General features: G+C 39.0%; 1 protein-coding gene across 8 annotated transcripts in view; it reads right to left on the bottom strand.

The window, feature by feature from the left end:
• The window catches only part of LOC307021033 (ras/Rap GTPase-activating protein SynGAP-like), a 40,254-nt gene that overhangs the window by 8,286 nt on the left and 8,590 nt on the right, over window positions 1-23,378 (bottom strand). For 4 of the 8 annotated variants that reach the window (XM_079652756.1, XM_079652757.1, XM_079652761.1 and 1 more), the window contains 16 exons: window positions 19,645-19,732; window positions 19,256-19,387; window positions 16,795-16,948; window positions 16,266-16,364; window positions 15,923-16,183; window positions 15,243-15,578; window positions 14,972-15,116; window positions 14,256-14,400; window positions 10,702-10,938; window positions 9,249-9,450; window positions 8,362-8,552; window positions 7,150-7,354; window positions 5,748-6,326; window positions 1,023-1,781; window positions 720-881; window positions 116-327 (listed from right to left, as the gene is read on the bottom strand). In XM_079652756.1, the coding sequence (XP_079508882.1) occupies window positions 116-327; window positions 720-881; window positions 1,023-1,781; window positions 5,748-6,326; window positions 7,150-7,354; window positions 8,362-8,552; window positions 9,249-9,450; window positions 10,702-10,938; window positions 14,256-14,400; window positions 14,972-15,116; window positions 15,243-15,578; window positions 15,923-16,183; window positions 16,266-16,364; window positions 16,795-16,948; window positions 19,256-19,387; window positions 19,645-19,732 (3,907 nt within the window). Of the gene's footprint in view, window positions 1-115; window positions 328-719; window positions 882-1,022; window positions 1,782-5,747; window positions 6,327-7,149; window positions 7,355-8,361; window positions 8,553-9,248; window positions 9,451-10,701; window positions 10,939-14,255; window positions 14,401-14,971; window positions 15,117-15,242; window positions 15,579-15,922; window positions 16,184-16,265; window positions 16,365-16,794; window positions 16,949-19,255; window positions 19,388-19,643; window positions 19,733-23,378 lie in introns of all 8 variants that reach the window. The other 4 variants (XM_079652758.1, XM_079652763.1, XM_079652760.1 and 1 more) reach the window with 3 other exon arrangements.

Here is a 23,378-nt window from a genome sequence, read left to right as displayed (position 1 = left end):
TTTTAATTTCCTTACTAAGTAGAAACGTGTATGACAAATGTGTTGCAATAGAGAAACCTTAGTTGCATCATAGCCGTACTTCTGCCAGCTGTAGTTCAACCTGAACCCTTATCACCTGTTGATGATGCCTTTGATTTGAGAGTCCTTCTCCACTTGCTGCTGTTTTAGACGCCGCTCACTGTTGTCCAGGCGGTTCTGGTACTGCATTAGGATCTTGCTTGTCTGCTGTTCCTGCGACATGAGTCTCTGCTCATATTCTTCAAGCTTGCGATGAGACATCTTGAGACGCTCTTTCAGGGTAAAAATCTCTTCTTCATACTCTTTTGCCTAAAATTAAAACAAAAATGCACCTGTGTCACCACCTGTTTTCAGAAATATTCCTAAATGACGAGTCATTTTATCAATAAAGACACTGGTCTGTTGTGCAGCTTCCTTTATAAGCTTCAATGGGTACGACTATACAAAGCTGCATTGGGACTACAGTCATCTTAAATGTGTGCATTCACACATGTATCTGCTGTGCAATAAGCACTGCAGATACATGTGTTTCTAAAAATAGGAAAGTTAGTGGGAGTTGTTTATCCCAGAAAACAGCCACCATTATGTAATTCACGTATGATTTTGTCATAGTTCTGATATTTACTATTATAGGGCAGAACAGATTGACTGTCACCTATTAATAGAAAGAAAAGAGCTGGTGATAAATAAAATGCGCTGACCCTCTCTAGTCGGGACTCGTCCATGCTCTTGGAGTACTCTTTCAGCTGACCCTCACGGTCCGGCCGCAGGCTCTCAATGTCAGCAGAGAGATGGGGCATGTTGGACACCCAGGCCACTGTCCGTTCATTGAGGCCCGTGGTGGTCAAAGTCGACTGAGAACCCTGAAACAAAAAACAGTAGAACGCTTTATTTCAGATCTTCATTTTAGTAATACTGTACATTAAAAACATGTCAATGTAATGGCAAACTGTGTAATGTAAAAACCGCCAAGCTCTAACTTAGGAGACTGTAGTGAGATTGACCTGTTTATTGCCTGGTTTGAGCAGATGCGGCTGTGGCGGCTGTGGCGGCTGCAATTGTGTCTGTTGAGACTTCTTGGTGTTTTTTGTGGGAGTGTCTTTTGACTCCTCTGCTGCTGCCTGCGGGCCCTGGTTCTCTTTGGCAGAGCTATTCTGGTAAGGGAGTCCGGGAGCAGGACTGTCAGTCAACGACAGCTGCGATTCCTGTTGTTGCTGCTGCTGTTGTTGTTGTTGCTGCTGCTGCTGTTGCTGTTGTTGCTGTTGTTGTTGTTGTTGCTGCTGCTGCTGCTGCTGCTGCTGTTGTTGTTGTTGTTGTTGTTGTTGTTGTTGTTGTTTAAGTTGCTGCTGTTGTAATTGCTGCTGTTGTAGTTGCTGCTGTTGTAGTTGTTGCTGTTGAAGTTGCTGTTGAAGTTGCTGCTGAAGTTGCTGCTGTTGAAGTTGCTGCTGTTGATGTAGCTGCTGTTGATGCTCATTTTGCTGCTGATGTTGCTGCCGTGGATGGCGCAATTTTGGCCCACTGCCGGTGAAGTTGCCCTCCGACGAGTCGAGGAGGAGGTTCCTGCTCTGCGGGCGAACTTTTGGAGGTGTGGCGGTGACTGGAGTGTTGATTGACCGCTGTGACTTGAGGTGTTGTGGCGGAGCCATGGATGACTGGCGGACAGGGTGAACTGTGGTGGGTGGTGTGGCCAGGGAGGCGGGGGTCCCCGTCCCTGTGGGGGTCTGAGATGCGGCACCCATCATATGCTGCTGCTGGAGAGACTCCTGAGAGCAGAGAATGAGGAAAGAGACAAAAAAAAGAAAATGAATCAAATGTGTACTGAAGCTCATTTTGTGTAGAGCATGAAAATATCCAACTTTCCAGCGCCCAGGTGGTTAAATCCAAAAAGACACAAAGCCAAACAGCAGAACACATTGCCGCCCTTTTCAAGCACATTCACTGCAGACCTTTAACTGGCTATTAATCCTTCAAATAAAGAAATCATCTGAATCATTTAAAAGTACAACACATGTTTTACACTCAGCGACTTCAATGGGTGGACAAAAAGAACAGGTAGACCTTTCAAGTGCTTTTTGAAAGATATAAAAAATGCATCAACACATAAAAAAAAATGGTAAATTTGATTATAAAACTGTTGAATATTGTAAACTTTAAAAAAAATGTTACAGTGCTCAAGTACTTTACTCCACTACTTACCTTTCTGACGACTTTTTACTTTTACTTCTTAACACAAATACCTCTACTTTCTACTTCTTACATTTTTGAAACACGCTCGTAACTTTAGTTTCAATCTGCGTTTGGTGGCGTGATCATTATTATTTAGTTATTGTGCATATTGATTTTAACACGATCCGTGTATCCATCATTTCCACTTGCTGTCTATCATTCTGCACACACAAACAGACGCAAACAAACAAATACACACACAAACACGATTATTTAGTTGGGTTGTTCAATAATTGATCCCACAATTTTAAATAAAGTTCACCATATAACTCACTTCAATTCAGTTTTTTTAAAGCATTACCATAATAATTGTTGTGTTGTTTCCAAGGAAGATGTAGAGTCACCCTAGAATCTACAATGTAGGCGTTTATATCCCCACTTAGTTTTTCTTTGCTTGTTCTAAATGGTTGTTGTTCAAGTGTTGAATCATTCATTAGCTAACAATGACATAATTACAACTTGAAATAGAAGATCTTTAATTTTCTATTAATATAAAGTGAGGTACAGTTACCAGTTACTCTTTAAAACAGTTGGTAGTTATGGGTTCTTTTTACTTAAGTACATTTCAAAGCCCATACTTTTGTACTTTTACTTGAGTAAAGAAGTTTAGTCAGTACTTCTATTAAACACGAGTATCTGTACTTCTACTTGAGTAAAGGATGTGTGTACTTTTGCCATCTCTGTTTGTGGTGAAAGGGCAAGATATAAAGGAAATACAATTGTAATTTAGTGGCAAATGGAAACATTTTAAGCCTTCAGTAAACACCATTGGAATTGGAGCAGACATCAGGTTTCCTGGGTTTGTTCCAGATACAGTATGTGTTGCACAAAAACTGAATGCTGATGTTTGTTTGTTATGATTCTGTGGAAACAAACAGACCTGTCCCAGTGGACCTTAGAGGTCTGGACTGTCAGAAATGTGTCATCTCTCTAAATTATTTAGTGCTTAATGAACAAACAGCAGAATGTATGAATACACATGTAGCTTGCTGTCTAGCAGTATAGAGTCAGGTAGAGATGGATTGACGGATAGATAATGCCCTGTTCTGACACGCCATCTGTATTAATAAAAAGGAGGCTTGTGATGTTTGTTCCATTAAGGCCCACGCAGCACGACAGAAATAGCTTGAGACTACATGACTGTATCATTAAACTATGATTTTACACAGAGATGCTGTCGTAAACCAGTGTGATATAGATCAGCAGACACCGAGTTCATCATCAATGGTTAAAGAAGCTGCCTTAGATTAACCAAAAAGCTGTTCCAAAACCACAATTATCCTAACTAAACTTTATCAAACAAGTGACAGTTTAATTAAAGTTCATAATGTGGGCACTAATGTGTTTTAAAGAAAAATGTTGACAGTAATTGTACAAATTGTAAATGCATTAATGTACAAAAAAAACTCAACAAAAGTAAGTCCGTTTTTACTAGCAAGGCTATACTCTCAAGAGTCGTATATGCAGTACACAGAGGGTTAAAGTATGTATATGTGGAGTATCAACAATTATGACCGCTAGTTTTCCAGCCTGTTGAAACAAGGACACACAGCATGATAGGTGTCGAGCACCCTGCACCGTTCAGACCAGTGAGAAATCCTGTTTCAGTTTTTGTTGTCTGCAGAATTACAAGCATCCATCAAAAGCATTGGATGAATCACTGTTAGATTTGCATATTGCACTTCTCTTGTGAGGGCATTTCCTGTTTTATTTTGTTCCTTAACCTCAAACTCAGGGGTGCAACCAACAATGATTTTCATTATTGATTTACCTGCTCTCCATTTAGGATTTTTTCTAGATTAATCGTTTGGTTGTAAATGTCAGAAAAGAGTAAAAACATCTTCTAAGTTTTTTTTCAGTCCAATACCCAAAGAGCTTTGGTTTATTACGATAAAGAAAGTGAGTAAATCTACATATTGGAGAGGCTGAAAACAGCATTTGACCATATTGCATGAAAAATTACTGATTAATTGATCGTCCAAATATTTTTTGGCTCATCGTTGCATCTTTACTGTGAATCAACTCTGAAGACAGTACAAATTCCTAGACAAGCAGGATCTAACTGCAAGAGTGAAACCATTAAGACATTTCTTTAGCTCAACCACGGTGTTAAAATCACACTAGGTATAAATGACAAGACATCAGGCAGTTTGACCTGAAATAGATCAAAAACAATCCAGGTACCTTTCAAGAAAAACTGAAATCTTTTTATCTTGGCTGCGACTGTCTTCGCTTCAATTCAGCAGTGATGATGAAAATACTGCGTTTGTATTGAAATTAAGAAATGTTTAAATGAAGAAAATAGTAGCTACAATAAGGGACATGAGCCAGAAGATCTACTAATACGCAACGTATACTGCAGTAAAGGAAGTCCAACACGTTTTGTGTTTTACTTTACAACCATTTAGTGTTGAAATATTAAAAATAAGGAGAATTCCACTAGTGCAATTTTGTTTTACCTTATTTCTACACTAAAAGATATTTTAAGTTTTAAATGGCTACCTGTTTTGTCTTGAATAACAGCCTTTGTTACACAATGCTGCAATATATGAAGTTAGTGTAAACTATAAGATGTCTGACAGCCAATTAACCAAGAACAAGGGTACCAGCCAGTATCAAAAAATAAACAAAACACATTCACAAGATGAAAAATAAGATCTGAATTAATTTAAACATAAATAGAGGCAGTTTGAGATCCATGCAACAGATTCAAGTGAACAACAGAAAGGAGAGAGCAAAGTGCGTTCATGGACAAACAGAAAGCTCTCCCCCTAGTGGCGCTCTGTTTAAACCACAAAAGCATACTGGGTATTATTCAACCAAAGCTCAGTGTGAACATGGATACCAATGTCTCTCCTGATGTAGTGGTGTTTTATTCAGTATTAAGCAGAAAGACTTTCCGTTGTTACAGAGTTTGGTTTACAATCTATTCATTTTTCTGTTTGCCTTTAAAAGGAGGAGCTATGGAAGGTGTAACATTACACAGCTTTCAACAACACCTTAAATTATAGATTGCTACAGGAGAGATGTGTTGCATGTATACATATTACCAGTCAAGGTTTCTTTTATGGTAATCACCAGTATGGATAAAAGGGTAAAGCTAGGTATGATATCAAATGAAATATTAATCAAATTCAAATATCTATGCAAAGTGAAAATATTGATACACATTGTCATCTTCAGCATCTTTATCTTAACTGGTTTTTACTAAAAGAAAAAAGTTGTTTTTTATTTAAATGTCAAATCATATTGTAGTTTATTTTGTACATTTGTAAATGTTACTGACATTGTGGGCAGACAGTCTTGTCTCAATCATTGATCAACATTGAATAGTAGCAAACATCTTGATAGCTGCAAATACTATCGTTATCATTATTACCTTTAAATAATTATTGTACATCTTAGATATTTAAAAAATAAGTAAGTAGAACTGACTGTTGCATATCGTTAGAGACTGTCTTTCTGTGATATTTGAAGTGTGGAGATAAGTGAGAGTTTCCTACCTGCACCTGCAGTGACAGCTGGTGCCAGGCGTAGTCGTTGCTCTGATTCTGCCGGGTGAAATCATCGCTGTAGCTGTGTGAGTGGACGATGCTGGGCTGCACCAGACTGCTCTGTGACCGCAGGGCGGACAAGTCCTCGCTGCGGGAGAAAGCACTGTTGCCAAAAGCCGGTGCATAGTCGTGGTGACCGTTCTCAGGCTCTGGGGCGAGGAGGAGGGGAGGGGGGTGAGGCTGAGGCTGAGCCGGAGAGTTCTGGGCGGCCAGATGGAATAGCGGGTTCTGGAAAGACAGGGGGAAGTGCATGGCCGCTGCTGCCTGCTGCTGCTGTTGGGAGATGGACTCGGTGGGCCCCCCTATGTGGCCCATCTGGCTCAGCCTCAGAGCGGAGCCCGCGGACCCCGCCGGCAGGTGCCCCCCCATCCGGAGGGGACCGCAGAGGTTCCCGAAGCTGTGGCCCAGGCCGGCAATGGAGGCTTGAGAGGAGGTCAGCATGTCTCCCACAGAGTTGAGGTTGGAAATGCTGTTCATACGGGAGTCCTGGAGGTCCATCATGGACACGCTTTTATTTACACTATGGATCTGAGAGAAACAATACAACGTTTTAGTAGCTGGATTTTGGACAGATTTTGTTGTAAATAAAAATACAGTACAGTTATGTGCAGTCAATTTTGGTATTGTGGTTTTAAATTAGAAACATTTGGATGTCATACATAGTTATATTGATGCCTTTAGAAAGCACGTATAGGCAGTTATACAGAAACTCTAATAATAATAATAGTTTATATTTATATAGCGCTTTTCATGAACTCAAAGACGCTTTACAGTCTCTAATTGTTGTTTTACACGGTATACATTCTGTTCTTTGTTGTTTTCAATTTCAGCTTCTTTTCCTTCTTTTTTAAAATAAAAATATGCAACTATTTTTTTAACATTTATAATGTGTCTTGTTAAAAAATGCTATATGATTTCACGTGAACTTTCATAATAGTTTATTAATGACTAATTCATTTGTGAGGCGACAATCACCTAATGTCCTTTTGATGCATTTATGTAATTAATTAGGAAAATTAGGATCTATTTTATCAAATCAAATACAAGACTTGACAATGGCTCTGATATAAAACATCACCAAAAACCTGTTATTATGATCTCGAGTTAAATTATAGTTCACCCATATTCGGTTTTCCAAGTCAATCAGAAACAAAGAAAGCAATCAAGTGCTCACCGTGAGTCGATGATAGTGTGATACTAAAGTCAAATCAGTCACATTATACTAGATTATTTGATAATGCTAATATGCTAGCATTCTTATTATAGTATTATATGGCTGATACTTGCAGAGTAGGGTTAAGAAACAAGAAATTAATAATCTCACAGAACTACTGTACTCTATGCTACGCACCTTTGGGTCCGGTTCAGTGATATCCGAGCTGCTGGTGCAGTAGGCGGGGCTGGATCGGGCCAGCGGCGGGCGGGTCACGTAGAACACTTCCCTCGACGAGCGGAGGTCTCGCTCTGCATGGCGTCTCATGTTCAGATTAGATGATAGGGACTCCACAGCTGAGACTCCCGTCGTAGGGGAGGGCAGGCGGGAAATGTCTATTGAACTGCACACACACAGAAAGTCATTACAAACTAATGGGTTTATTATTACACCATTTAATGTTTAACTATGGACTGTAGAGAAATACAAGTGTTAGCAGAGGATAGATGTTCCCAACCACCTTTTTGCTCGTGAGCCCTTAATATGAGGCAATGTCTCATTTCAGCCCTTCATCATTGCTTGCAAGACGTTGCAGTGTGAGTGATTTAATCAAAGATGATATCTAAGAATGTTTTTCTAAAGAATAACGCAGCATTTCACATGAAAAATAAACTTGCTATTCTCACCTCATAATGAGAGACACAAAAGAGTTCTGTCAATTTGAATTTATGCACAGGTCTATTTTATTGGATTGCAACAACCTCGCAAGATGTATCATGAAACTGTTGCATAATGTTCTGAAACGTGTGAATTCAGCTGATTTGAGTCTCTCTCTCGTTCATTTCCTTGTTTACTGCTGCAGATTGTGTTCCAACAGACTACTGCTTGGAATAATATAATTCCAAAAGTGCTCTAAATGAATGGCTCTTTTTCTCTTACTTAAAGAGTTCTTATTCAAACAGTCTTTCTGTAATTAGAGCAACTGTCTCGTGGCAATTGCAAAGTGCTGACATGAATTGAAAAACAGAAGAAAGAGGTGTGGGTAAGAGAGTCTGGGAACAGATGGTGCTGGCAATTACTGATTGATTAATGACTTAAAAAGCCTTAAGAGGTGCTTTTGCATTAGCCCCTTCAAAAATATGAATGTTTTGATCAACTAAATGGTCATGTACTGTACGTTCTTGGCCTTTTTTTTGTGTGTTACAGTTAATTACACCCATTAGAAATTGTTATTTCTTTCTAATGTGGTGCACATTTAAAATGATGACCTTGCACATTGTCTTGAAAGCAGGGATCAATCCTCTGCTCACATTTAGAAGGATCTTGGCTCGGTACTCTTTGAGGACATGCAAATCCCATTTCACGAGCAGAAGTAATAACAATAGAAATACATAACAAAGGAAACCATACCTGTTTAAGTCACGCATCATAAGGCTTTGGAAGTCAGAGGACATGAGACGGTTGAACGATGGCCGCGAGAAGAGTCTGTCCTTCGGTCGGTCCGGCTGCTGATTTGCAGGCATGTGGAGTTGCGGGTTCCTCAGGGCGACGCTTATGTCATTCAGCAGCCGGGGCAGGGGTCCGAGTTTCAGAATAGCATCCTACAGTTGGAAATGGTTTCAGAAATCAAGGAAATCCAAATGCTTATATGCTGTATAAGAGAAGTATACCCAACCTTTCCTGCACCCAGGATTTTATTGTGTTAGCTGTTCAACTCTGAGCAGGAAAAGGTAAACATGATGACCTACTCTAGCTTTATTTATTGTCCTGCATGTTTTAAAAGTATTTAGGATATGGAGAGCTTTAAAATCAGCAGATATCCCTATTTGAGGTGTTTGAATTGTATCAGGAGAGAGATTATTTCACTTTTTTGCAGCCATGTAGAAAATATTCCAAGCTCAAGTGTACCGTGACCAAGGGACTCGCATACACTGTGATTCATGAGTCACTGGTACAATTCAATGTCATTTATAAAACACAGAATGTCTTGAAACACAGAGCACAGCCATTTCAAAAAGCAAAACATTTTAAGACAATTTAGTGCCGAGCCTAATATATTTAAACTTTCTTTTACCGTGCAGTTTTGATAAATTAACAGTGCGAGCAATATATTAAATATTAAAGCAGTAATTCCAGCTCACTTTTAATGGAGTTCAAATAATATTCATCCTGTGCATGATTGATAGAGAACTGCAGAAACTCATTTTCCAGCTTCTCCTCTCTCTACAATCTTAAGTCAGAGAAATAAATCATATTAAATGTTTAATTGTAATGTTCCAGTGTTTTATTGCACCTACCTTGCTAAGCTGGCCCATGACTTCCCACAGTAAGCTGTGGAGCATTGACAATTCTCTGCCGAGGTCAATGTAGCCCTCAAACCCTCCAGCGTTCCCTCCAGCCTCCATGTTTGAAATCTCGTAGAGAAACTGCTGCATAGAGCCCCACTCCATCTCCAGGAACTCATTCATGAAATACATGTATTCCTCCTTGGGTCCAAATCTGCAGAGACAAAAAGGACAGGACACATGAAGGCAGATAATAAGATGGAAACATATTCTACAGTGAGCCATAGAAGTGGAAGGATGTATAAAATCTCATCTTTTGTGTTGTATATTTTTCTGCAACCATCGGATACTTTCATTACTGTTCTACGGAAGAGGATTAGGGCCACATTATCCTCCCAAAAAAAAATCATGTGGCCCTAATCCTCTTCCGTACTGTTCCATTGTTTTCTACATTAATCATTTTGTAATGTCTTTATATGACAGTAAAAACAAGTTGTTATTAATAAACAAGAATACAGTTTAAAAGGAGAGTGATTTGTAAAATATCCATAAAGAAAAAGAAAATCTGTTTACAGTTCTGTTTCCTATGTTCAGAGATGTATCCATAGATCTCCTCATTTTGCTCTCAAAGTGCACCAGATTGATGCTTTTACTTCAACATTTAAAAAAAAATCTTCCCGGGGGAGCATGCCCCCGGACCCCCCTAGAGGATGTTAGGTCCCCCCCCCCCACTTAAGTCATGTTCACATGGATAGGATACTAAACATATTCGCACACATCTTGTGTCCACATCTTTCTGTTTGGGTGGTCATGCCACAACCTTGCACATTCATGCATGCATACGCGAGTCATGGTGAGATATCTGGATTAAGAGGTTGCTTTTTCTTTGCACAGCATGAAAGAAAGACAAAATGAATGGACTGTGATTTTAGTTTTTTTTAAGCAGAGGTTGAGTTCAATAATTTGTACGGCCCTTGGAGGATGTTGTAAAAATGTAAATGGCCCTTAATCGTTATGACATCATAAAGTTGCCAAAATCTGACGAGCTCATTTTCAGACAGGTTTTTAAATAAATGGATCGAATTTTGTAAATGGATACAAAAAGTGAGCGAATCTTTTTGCCTGAAACTTTAAGAATCTATTTACACAGAGGGGACATATTTATATATAAAATACATGAAAAAGTGGATTTTGGATAATAGGTGACCTTTAAGTATTCAGAGAAATGTCAGTACGAAGCACACGATGACTGTAGAGACCAATGTGACACAGCTAAAAGCCTTGGAGCTCACTGTGGGTGAATAACAGTTTATACCCTCACAGTCAAAACCGCAAGCCTTTATTTCTGGGATGTTACTCTGTGACAGGCATCCCACCTCGCACAAGCGTCACCGTATCGATGTCTAAAACTGAACTGAATCAAATGTATGTAGATGTTAAAGGACAGGCGTTGATGGGGACTCACTTGCTGAAGCTGGCCAGGTTCTGCATCACCTTGGCTATGAGCGTGAGTGTGCGGGACGTGCGCTCAGCGGGGTACTCCTGCATCAGGTTGAACAGGGAGGGGGACATGATGGCTGGGCACATGAAGCGAAGAAACAGGGAGGAGCTGATGAGGCTGTCTGCCAGATCCTCTCTGCCACGCTCGGCACATCTGGCTCTCCACGAGGCAAAAACTTCCTTCAGCTCTCGGGGAAATATGCTGAAACAAGAAGATGGTTTCATTAGCCCATTGTCAAGGAGAAGGGAAAGAGCAAGCCCTTTAATGTGTTCAAAACTGTCAGGAATTCAGCAAGGTCAGGGGACTACAATACATGGGAAATGACTCGACCGTACCCAGCACCAGTGAATATGGATGTATGATCATTTAATTTTGAACTGTCTGGTAATATAATATCACAAGGAAAAACATATCTAAATAGTATGAAACCATAGTCAAATATAGTTATTTCTGTTTTAAACGGGACCTATCATGCAACCGGTGTGTCAGGGAACTCACGCAGCGTCAGAAAATAAAACCCTCAAATCTCTAAAAACGGGGGTACAACGGAGCTGATCCAGATTTGCGTCCGATATGACGTAATATCGGATATGTAGGCTGGCTTTATGCCCACGGCCCTATCAGAGACGTTGCTATCAGAAACAATGCCCGACTGTTTTGGATGTAACATGGTCGGTGCATGTTTACATTAGCATCGCTAACACTCAGAGCTAACCTGTACTGGGTAGAGCCATACATGTCAACCTTTCCAAATCCAAAAGAAGTAGGTTTGCGTGCGGCAAATGTGCACGCCCAAATGAGGTAATCAGAAGAAATGGAACCCCAGTAATTACATGTATAAACCATGTATTTAACATATATTGCATCATTTTATGCATTTTTCAGAAAAAGTGGTAGTTTGGTAAACAGTGACATCAACGACATGTCTTGTCTGTAAAATGCCCGAAAAGTAAAAGAAAGGGAGATAAATATCCCAAAGTCTCCACATTTTATTATATTTTGTATGTGTTTCTGGTCTCTTGAAGGATGTGTCAGGATGTAGAACTCTTGTGTGAACATTGGATAAAGCCAGGTTCATATTCTTGTTTCATGTTGTTGACATATTAGAGTCAAAGGTTTGCACAGAGCGAAATATCTTTGTGTTGCGCCATAAATCAGAAAATACTGCATTAAAAAAGTCATTTCCTGCATGTTTCTACTGATAAAGTGTGATATAAATAATGTACAGGCTTTCAGTTTGCTGTAGTTCACTAAACAGAGACATGAAAATGTCAGAAAAAGTGAAAGAATGGGAGATAAATATCCCCAAATCTCAAAATGGTATTATATTTTGTGTGTGTTTGTGGTGCTCTTTCAGTTGAGACACTGTAGGATGCTTCCGGAAAAGACCAAACACTGGATTTCTTTGAGTCGCCAACATGTGTTTTCGAGACACTGATATTAACGGGGAAATCCTGCAGGACTCAAATGCCTCGTCGGGGGTAACGCTGCCCTTCCTCTGCACGTTTTTTCTCTTTCAGAAACACAGAGCACTGTTTGTATGATGCGATCACAGACACGCTGCAAACGGTGTCCGCCAAAAGTCGAGTCCAGTGTCTATGGAGTGTCATTTTTATTTGTTATAGTTTGGAAAGATTGAAAATCGGTAGGGAAAGCCAGCTAAGTCGGAAGGCGGTAGAAACATGTCAAAAGCGGTAGACTACCGCCCAAATCGGTAGGGTTGGCAGGTATGGGTAGAGCATGTGTGTGAAGAAGCAGGAAATAAAAAAGGAACTCACCTTGTGGTGTAACTGGCAAGAGAGAAAGCCTTTGAGCTCCATACTGTTTCAGAAATAATCCTTGATAATCCATGATATGGCATTTCATCACGGCAGCATTTAGTTTAGACAGTAGCTGCCGCGTCCCGCATGAGCTCAGCCCCTCCTTTTTTTTTTATCAATTCTTTTTTTTTTTTAAAGCTTTATAACCAAAATCAGCACTTTTGAAACAGGAAGTGAAATAGAGGGATATGAGGCATGGCTAGAATGGGTGATCTGTTTGGTATTTAGAGTAAAACACTTCATAGATATGTTTTTTATATATTTTTATATATCTGAGACCTATGCTATTGCCTAAAAATAGCATGATAGGTGCACTTTAACATCAGATGTTTCATGATGAAAGCTGTTACTATGGAGACAAATAAAGGCCAAATCTTTTGAAAATGTCAAAAACAAAAATGGTAAATGCAAGACTAAAAGTAAAGCTGAGAGATTCATTTTATACCCTGAAAAAATGTCAAGGCAACCTGAGACCCAGAAAGAAAAAGGTTTCTAATGTACTTTTTCTTTTATCACACAAGTCTTTAGGGTGGTATAAACATAATGACTAACGGAACAAAAAAAATTATTTTTGTTTTATTGTGTGTCCTTTGTAGAGGACATTGGGTCTTAGTTATGCGAAGCATAGTATACAAACAACATTAACATGTAGACAACATTAGAGCACAACAACTCAATGCAACACATACTGAGCCCTCATTTGTAGTACTCCATCCTTTTTTGAAATGCAGAGATACATCTGACACTGACACTGCATCTGACACTGCATCATGAACCCTACAGAAACCTAAGTGTTAGTTTTGGCCCATAGTGGACTCCATTTGTGTTGTGTAAAATGAGGGAAATAAAAAGTTAGCAAATCCCCACGTCCTCCTCAGAGGACATTCATAAAAACATTTAGTTTTAGGTCAAATAAGTATTACACTGCTCTGAAAACTCACTACACTAACTCTTAAGATGTTCCCTTACTATAATTAATTAAAATATTGAACTCACAACACTGGTAATTATAAAATGAGAAACGTACCATTTCTCTTTCTATAAATAGTGCTTGTGTTGATGGACGCCATTTTGAAATACAATGAAATTATAATTCTCAAACCCACACCCCCACATATGTCATATGTTTGAAAAGCCCAGGATGTCCTCTGTGGAGTACAATTGAACTTAATGCTGTGGCATGTATAACCTCAAAGTAATGGACCAAAACCCAATGTGCTCCAAAGAGGACAAAAGGAATGGGTGGGTCTCTGGAGGTTAAATAAAAGGCTGTTTATTTTTATTTGTCGCTAAGAATCTTTTATTTTATTTGTTTATGTTTGCATTTCTTCCCTGTATCTTTCAGAGAATTTGTGTTGGCTGGGGCGTTTTGGTTTATTTCTCTGTTTCGTTTTAAATAACCAAAACGGGAAAATATTTTTGAACAATGAGTGTTGCTCAAAACTTTACTTTGTATTTGTCGTTCATAAAATACTAAATTCCAAAATTAATCATTATGTTTGAGACCTTTTTCTATCGTTCTGCCTACAGGAAAAGTGGAAACTGGGACATGCAATACACTAGATTTTCTTTGCTGTGGACTAAAATGGACGCCACACAGCTTTTTCAGGTTTTAGATCCTACCAGGCACCAATCAACACAGATAAAGAACAGAACACTTATACTGTTATCTGAGGTTTAAATATAAAAATAAATTACCAAAGCGAGTTGATGATCTTGCAAAGTAGAAGCTCACTGCACATTCGAAGGTTGGCTTGATGGTCAGCGAGGACTGAGGGCGGGACGCGCATGGGATCCACCTCACAGTTCTCCTCAGACTCGTATAAGGCTCGAATAAAGTCACCTGTAGGTTGTAGACCAAACATTCTTAATTTTTATCAAAATACAAAACATACAAAAAGTTTAGCTCGAAACTGCTTGAAGAAATTAATGTCCATGTACCAATTTGTTTTTTAAACTTTAACATAAAATATAAACGTCACATATTTGTTATACCTTAAAAGTGATGTCTTGTTTTGAATCAGATACAGTCTACTGGATTGTGTGCATCAATAAAAGTCCTAAAAAGCTATTTTTCTTTCATTTTATGAGGGGATAAAGGAAGACATTTTCATGTTATATCATGCTAGAAATGGTATTAAAGCCTATTTCTTATTTGTTGATATGACATTTAGACAGGTTTTTTTAAGACTAGTATTTCTTGATTCTGTCACCACAATAAATACAAGTAATTTAAAAAATGTCACAAATGAATCACCAATGTAGAAAGAAACAATCTCAACATATAACAATATCACATATTGTGCTAAATGACAGAAGCTGTCATGCTGAAATGTAATTAAATCACACTTTAAGCTTCATCAACTCCTTTCATTAGATTTAATACACACTGTGTTAATCAACAGCTGACTCACCTATAGCATCTTTGAGGTATCTGTGACCTATCAGTTTGAGGTACTCTTCCACAGCCTTCGTAGCTAGCGTGTTCTCTCGGAAAATCAAGTGCTCTCTGTCCATGAATCGATCCACCTCACACATGGCCATGTCAGACAGGAACTCCTGAGAAGAGGTAACATTCAAATGTAGTTCAAATTCAAACCAGTGCAAGGAACCTACAGATCATAACAGCGACAATTTATAGGGGATTGCTGATTTTTTATCAGCAATCAAGTCGTATTCGCCCACCTTTGTCTTTCCTGTGCTTTGCAGGATGTGCACCAGAGCGAAGGCCACTTCCTCTTTGCTCTTCACGCTCAGCAGTGGCTCCAGGACGGCACACAGTGTTCGGTAGTTGTTGGTGATGTACTCTGCAAACTCCTTATACAGCTCCATCGGGAGGATGTTCATTGTCTGGTAGCGAGATTTGACACGTATTGAGGCGTTGATCACTTTGGTACTCCCGACACCGCCGCTCTTGGCCAAGACACTGGACTGTATGACCGGGTACCACTGCTCCACAAACTGCCGGCCCGTGATGCTGGAGATGGGGATGCTGACAAGGCCGAGATATGTGCTTTTCTCCTAGATTAGCCAAGGAAATACAACACAAATAAATTGTAATGTTTTGTGGCAATATGAAATGTTTTTTGACTAATATTTTTGGTCACACTTAAGTAACTACAAGTTTGTGTACTTTAAATACAGTGTATAAAGTAGTAGTGATTATATGTTAAATGTCATGCATATAGACACAGATTATATGAATAATCTGTTAAACATCCACAGCCAGGGCAAAATCATTTGAATGCTGAATCTCACCCAATACGATGTTGAACGTTACAAATAACAAAATATATGTATGCGGACTATTTAAATCAAGAGTACCTAGTTACTTTCTGTTGTTAATAGGCTAGAGAAGACATTACCTTGCGTCTCTTTTTGTCAGTTTCCTTGTAGAGGTGAAAACGAAGGCTACGAATGGTAGGCAAATTGTTGAACTCAAAATGCTCGCCCCAGAAGACGGTGTCGGTCCGGGGTTTGCTGGTGGTGCGTGCGTACAGCATGTCATCCAGACACAGCTCACAATAGTAGCGCTTCTTAGCCGGGAGGTCTCGAGCTTCAATGATCCACAACTTGAGCACATTATCCACCCGTCTGCTGTTGTCCTGGAATTGAAACAAGGAGTCCTGTTACTGCATTATAGCAGCCCTTATTTACATCTGTTCACAATGTTACAACCTGGATTTGGTGATGAAATACAGAATCTACCTTGTTTGGTTTGACCGCTCGCTGCAGATTTTCAATCCACTTGTCTCTCTCTGAAGCTGAACGGCAGGCGAAACATTTTGTGCCTGAATTGGTGGTTACCTGCAGACAAAACAAATATTTAGTGCCTACATTATTATATTAATAGCTGCAGCTAACAACTATTTCCACTATTTGTTGACAGTTTGTCCCATTCGATCAGAAGTGTATTGACTTGTAACTTCTTCAAATTCCTTGTCTTTTCCATAATAGAAAGATTTTCAGGCGCACAAAAAGGGAGAAACTGTAAATTCTCACCTTTAATAAACTGAAACCAGATAAATTATTTGTGTGAAAGAAAATGAAGACTAATCTAACAAACCTTTTAAAACAAATCCCTTTTAAAAATATATGAAATTCAGAGAGAGCTGAGAACTGGCTTTAAAGTGTCTTATTGGTTGGTTGGCTGTAGAAATCTACAATTAGTCTAGAAAAGATGGGTCCATTAGAGGCAGATAAAGCCAGGGAGAGTAGAAATGATTACACAACACACCTCAAAGCAGTACTCTTGTCCTAAAATGCTCGAGTGGACAGGTTTGATTATGGCATCTTCGTCCAAAACGAGGTCCAAAGCCTCCGCAGCACTGCTAGGAGAAAGTAGGGATTCATGGGAGTGGGATTCTTTGAAGCTCTGCATCAAGCGTGTCCTGGTGAGAGAAGGATTCAGATATGGTTATTTATTATACCATAACCATGTTTTATTATATGTTATGGTATTTAGATTAACAATACAGAAAGGATTTCATATTGTAAAACAAAAAATAAGGCACCCGGAAATCCTTACTCCTGCAATTTCAGTAGGATCTTTGAGATATGATCCTTTCATAATGAGTTTTATAGGAAAGCTAAGAATACCAGATTTCCAGTTCTTTTGTTTGCACTTTGGTCTGTTGACTCGCCTCATGTGAGGCATGCTGCCCATTGGGAAATTAGTCTACAGTGTTACAGTTAGTTGTCAGGCATTTTCGTCATTTCAACTGCACATGAATTCAAAAACAGTCAATGTGGTGATGTTGGTATTGCCCACTGTGTAAATGGGGATAAAGGTAAGCCGTTCAGTGGGGCTAATCTGCAGAAATAATGTAGTGTGGACATAAAAGGGCTCAAAGGATTAGACCTGATCATTGGGTAACCTCCTTTAAAGGGGGCAGCTCTATCAGGAAAATTAAGAGGTGGTGGAAAAGGAAATAAAAAAAGTGAGCCAAATCTGTCTCTTTGGCAAAGCAAGGACAGAGCGTAAATTGAAAAAAAGGAATGGAGGAAAAACCTTTTCTTTGAGAGTTGGTTAAGAGAGTGATATCCCTCATGTCATTACGCTGGTATCAGATAATAACCTAGAAACTTGAGCGTTTTACCTGAAGGCCTGAAGCAGTGTGGGGCACAGCAGAAGAGGGTAAAAGTCTATTTCTTCCCAAAAACATCACAGGCAAATATGACCGTCTTCTCATTTAACAGCCTATTTTCCCAAATGTTATTATTTTTCAAAAAGAATGAAAATGTGGAGCATATCTGCAACAGGAAGCATGCTGCGTTATTAACACAGGCTTGGAACATGAGAGAGAAAGAGAAAGCAGCGGCTTGGAAGAAACACCTGCTAATTATGCAGAAAATGAAGAGCACTAATTTAAGGCCAGATTTTATGTTGGTCAGAGGTGCATTCAATAGTCTGGTTTGAGGAGCAGTGCTGTACCAATTTGGCAGCAAAGGTAGAGCAGCTGGGTTGGAAAGCTAGGGTGTGAAGTTGGACTCCGAGGGTTTATAGCAAAGTCAACTTAGCAGCAGTACTGAGTGAATTAAGCGTGTGTGGGCAGAACTCAAGCAGGCTGTGAAGGCAGCTGTCTGAGGCAGCGGTGGGAGCCAGTCCACGGCTGTGGTTAGAGGGTGACTGAGGCACAAAGTCCCTTTAACTCCAAAACCATATTGCTACCACCACCACATCCAGAGCTGCCTCCCCTCGACACAGTCCTAATAATGTTATACATTAAAAAATGTGACCCGGGCTTCTGCTTGGCTTCATTTTTCTAAAAATATATTTTTGATATCCTGCGCTACATGACACATTCCTCTTCTCTGAGCACTGGACATCCGCACCATTCCTGAAAATGTCTACTATGCATCCCACGTTGCTGGAGGAAATTGTGCTGTCAGCGTTACGTTCTGCCTCTCTACATCTTTACATTTCCCATATGTGCGTCGTGACAGGATTGTGTGAGAACTGCAGAACATTTTGGTCACTTTGCAAGCCTGAACCTCCTGGGATGTGACCTCACGTCAGAAAACAAAAACAAGAAAGAAAAGCTGTCATGAGAATCTCTGCAAGCTATGAGTCCTGAAGATAAAACTGAAATAGCATTGATATGAGCAATGTAGGATTAATGTTATTCTAACAACAACAACTGAATATAAGATGTTTCACCAAATTCAATTCATGACAGTTTTATATAGTTTTCTCTTTTGTACACTGATAAGAAGAGGAGCAGCCACACAGACCACAAATTAATAAAATCGACAAGGTTTCAACCTTAGGTAAATCTGTTATGTTAAAACTTCTATATTATGCTGAGTGGCTTGATGATGACACCATTTGTTTAACCATTCAATCCACTTGACTAAAGGGCTTGAAATGGTATAAAACGATTGATGAAAAGTTAGGGGATCATCACAACAGAGTAGCATTAGACTATTTTTTGTAGGAGATATTTCGACATTTGAAGAAGCGCAGGTAACTAAAACCTTAACAATGGCCCTGTTTAATTTGATCAGCCCTGTTAGCCATATAAACAGGGAACTCTTCATCATTAAAGATAGTGTATACAGGTACACCTGTACTTCTCCTGCTATGATAAGTAACAACTATGATGTGAAAATGGCCAAACCCCATGTGACAGTGAGGTTAAGAGACGGTTGGTTTTACTTTGAAATATATGACCCTTTATACAGTAAATGCTACACACCTCTCTTGGTCCGCACTTCGAAACCGGGGCAAAATCATTTGTCTGAAGCTGCTGGTCCGGTCCAGTTTGGGTTGACTTTTGGCCCTCTTGATGGAGCCCTTCAGCCTCCGATTCAGAAAACTCTGAAGTTTCAACACGGGAAAATACATAATAATAATAAGTAAATAGTAAAAGAAACTGAAAGAATAAACTGGATTGAAAAACATCCATTTAATTTATAATTCAATGTATGAAAACCATATATGAACATGCTAACTCCTCCTTTAAAATCACATTGGCATTGTTCCCTTGTAATATCAGATTGGGCCAAAAAGCCAAGTTGCCTATGTTTTCTAGCGGAAAGCGTACATATGCATCAGGAGAGTGTGACCAACATTTAAATACTCACCGGCTGTCTGAAGGGCTGCGGGGTGGCATTGGGAGGCGTCTCCATGCTCGACTGTCTTACAGAGGCAAAACTTGCCCTGCGAGATTGGTCTATTGGAAAAGAAAGAAAAAAGGAATCAATAAATGCATACAAAGACATTGTAGACAACCTCAAAGCCTAATTGCATTGACTTGTAGTAAGTATTGTAACCAGATTTGGTGAAAAATAAATACAATGAACAATAATAAGCTAAAAGATTCATTTTACCTCCACTTTAAATGAAACAGTACAAAGGCTTACAAAGTGCACTGACACTCTTTGTTTAAAACAGCATGAGGCCAGGAACAATATTAAAGAAGTATCATGATGTGATAATACAATTACACAAAATGTCTTTTTAAATGAATCACGAAGGGAATGAAACACATTAGTACAATATTGCATTTCAACACCTTAACGTCATATAATGATGAATCTTGGTATAATAACTGCAGTTGTTATATTCTTAGTTTTTTAAGCACTATTTGTTGATGTCATTTTTACATATCACTAAACAGTACCATATTATCCACCCTTTATGAGGTTTTTAAAGGACATTTGTGGACATTTTGACAAGTCTCATTATCTTATTCATTGCTTGCATTGCTTTGGTCAAATACACACAAAGCATTAAAAAAAAAAACATGCCAAACACATCATAATCACAAATAAGCTTTCAGCACATCAGCAGTGCAGCATAAGAGGTGTTAGTAAAGCACAAGCACAGACAGCTACAGCCTCCAAAAAACACAAAGAACAACATTGTGACTGTCAGACGCTATTCATCGACCTTTCCATGAGAAACAATTATGTTTCCAAGGCCAGTCGAAAACCTGTGAGAAGTATATATATAAATAACAGTCCAAGTAAATTGTTAAAATATAAAACAGAAAACAGGTGTGTGCTACTTTTCCAGTATAGTGCAGTACAGTATGCTGCATTGATTTAGAGTAACTAGGTCACATGGCATGAAAGCTATTGAGAAAAATTCGACCTTTCAATAAATGAGTGCTGAATTTTCAATGAAATATTTATATAAGCTGAAAAAAGAATGAGGTGTGTCCTATTCCAGGGTTGTGATAACAGGCTGCATTGATTTGCAGTCACTTGATAACAAGACACGGAAGCTGAATGCTGAATTTATTAATACATATTCATATAAATCATATATGGTGGGAAGAGCTAACAATGAGTCATACTGAACTTTATGGTCCTCTTCTACATTAGGGCTTGAGCAAACTGGATTATGATGAAGGATCGATAAAAGTATAGACAGTAATCTAGGGAATCAGATCTGAGGCTTTCTTTCCTGTGTGTTGGCCTAGCAAATTCAGCCGGATCATCCTCAGGATTCCTCAATCCTTATCTCTCTACAGTATATAAGCAACTACATAAATGCAAGATTTGTTTATGGGACATTTTGATTAAAATTCCTCCCTCTTGAAAAACTGTCTTGTTTCCTAGCCTGGTTACAGACCTGTGAATCGCCGCCCACATGTGCAATTTGTTCAGCAATTCAAATAGGTCTGCTATTGTACCCGTCGGTAGCTGTTAGAGGAAACAAATGTGCAATCAGAGTTTAGAGCTGGAATAAAAAGGGGTTAGTCATCTTTATACATAGCTAGTTAGCTTCCTCGCTACATTCAGGCACACTTCAGTATTTGCTTTTAATTATTTGCATATTGGGATAAAACATGGTTCTCTTACCCAGAAAATGTTTCAAGTATGTGCGAGAGGTGAATATAAATATTATCCAAGTGTTACCCAGTGAACTCAGTGAATTCCATTAAGGTCCATAAAGCAAGTGCACTAGAGCGTTTCCCGGCCGTGTTCAATTGATTTTTGGTTCAGTTGTCCGGTGACTTGAATGGAGATAAAATAATTTGAACTTGTTTTTTTTTCGAGTCATTGCCTATTGCATTGGACAAAAAGTCATATCTGATAGTGAAACAAGTCATTTTGCAGAGGATGTGACGCCTAGAAAGTGTTCCATTGATCTGCAGAGGTCTCTTTCCCAATGTAAGTCTATGGACAAAGTGTTTATGGGCCCAATGATATCAAGGGATGGACCGTAAAATTGTAGCTTCTATGTCAAATTGGCTCTAAAGCTCGGTGCTCTTCCTAAGGCTTGATGGGACAGCAGAGCCTCCATGATGTTACATTACATCCACAACGTAAAACATTATTTGCGGTACGTTGCTCAGAGAAATGAAACTTTTTAAATGTATAATATTGTCATTCTATGTGAAAGTACTCTAAATTGAAGCAACATTTATTCGCCCACAAACCCCCCCCCCCCCCCCCCCCCCCCCCGGTGTGTCAAGCCCCTTGAAACCAAAGACGACTTTCTTTTTAACCCTGGTTACTGTATTAATGCATTTATCTAAGCTGGTGGTGTAATCAAAACCATACATGTGTTTCTTTAAAAGTGTGGCATAACATTTCAGAGTCATCTACAGGTTGGTCTCTTAATGCTGAGAACGTGATTATGTTTCATTTTCATATTCATTCTACTCTATTTGTTCTGTGATCGATTGGTTTGAGCAGTTTATACTGTATATATATATATATATATATACCCCATTTAGCTAAAGGAGCTGTTTTGGGTTTACTTCCCCCGCCCCTTTCCAACAGAAAATAAAGACACTGTCGTCCTATGATTTCTCGCTCCCAAAGCCTCTAAATAGGCGACTCTCCAGGATCTATTCTGAATCCAAGCTAATTGTTTGGTATCCATGGAAACAACTCCAAGGGCTTCTACTTGAACTGTAGAAAATATTGGCACAAAACTGCACAATAAAGATGATGAAAGACACAAAGTATCAAGCTTCACAACACTGTTTTCCTGGTAACAGTGCAGCGGGCGAACTGATCAGACCTATCTGCCTCAGCTGAAGAAGATTTGAGTTTATTTAGCTTCTCCTGCAGGGGCTGAGTCCTGACATCTCTCATTGAATGACAGACATGTTGGGGAATATTTTAGCATATTGGAAATGTTTAACACCATTGCCACAAAAGCAGCCAATTGCCAATGTGGTTCTCTAAGTAAACGTGACACATTATAACACATGGATGTGTTCACATGGGCTATTCTGAATGTAAATTGCTGTCAGGACGAAGTGTGTGGGAGGCAACAGCCTCTAGCTAACTGTGATACAGAGGGAGCGAAAGCCAGAAAGAGGAAGACTGAGTGGGTGTTGGAGAAACATACTCAACCTTTGGTATATATCTCTCTATTAATACACATTTTGATACTTTATCTTTTCAATATAATAAATAAAATCCTAACCTTTTTACCCAGGATTGATTTTATTTTGCGATAGACATATACCAGATGAAGTATCCGGATACAAAGCGACAAGATAAGTGAACAAGCATCCCAAACTAAAATACAAAGAGTTCTTTCTTAATTCTTTATCAATTTGTTTTCTATCTATTGTATTCATCATGTACTCAATGAAAACAATACTAACTTTCCATTCAAATGATTGGAAAAAATCACAACGAAAACTACAATTAGATGCAACAAATGGAATTTGCGAGATCAATATCCCCGGCAATACTGCCGTTATTGTTTTTTTGAACGACAGCTAAAGACATGTCTTTTTAGATGAGCTTTTTATTAGCAACCCCGCACTTTACCTGCCTTTATATTGTTTTACTTATTTTATAGGTCTTGATCTTTTTTCTTTTATTTCTGTTGTATCTATATGTTCA

The sequence above is a fragment of the Notothenia rossii genome, assembly GCF_949606895.1.
Source record: "Notothenia rossii genome assembly, chromosome: 10".
Lineage (NCBI taxonomy): Eukaryota > Metazoa > Chordata > Actinopteri > Perciformes > Nototheniidae > Notothenia > Notothenia rossii.
Note: the sequence above shows the minus strand (reverse complement) of the source record. Positions and strands in the feature narration are given on the sequence as shown.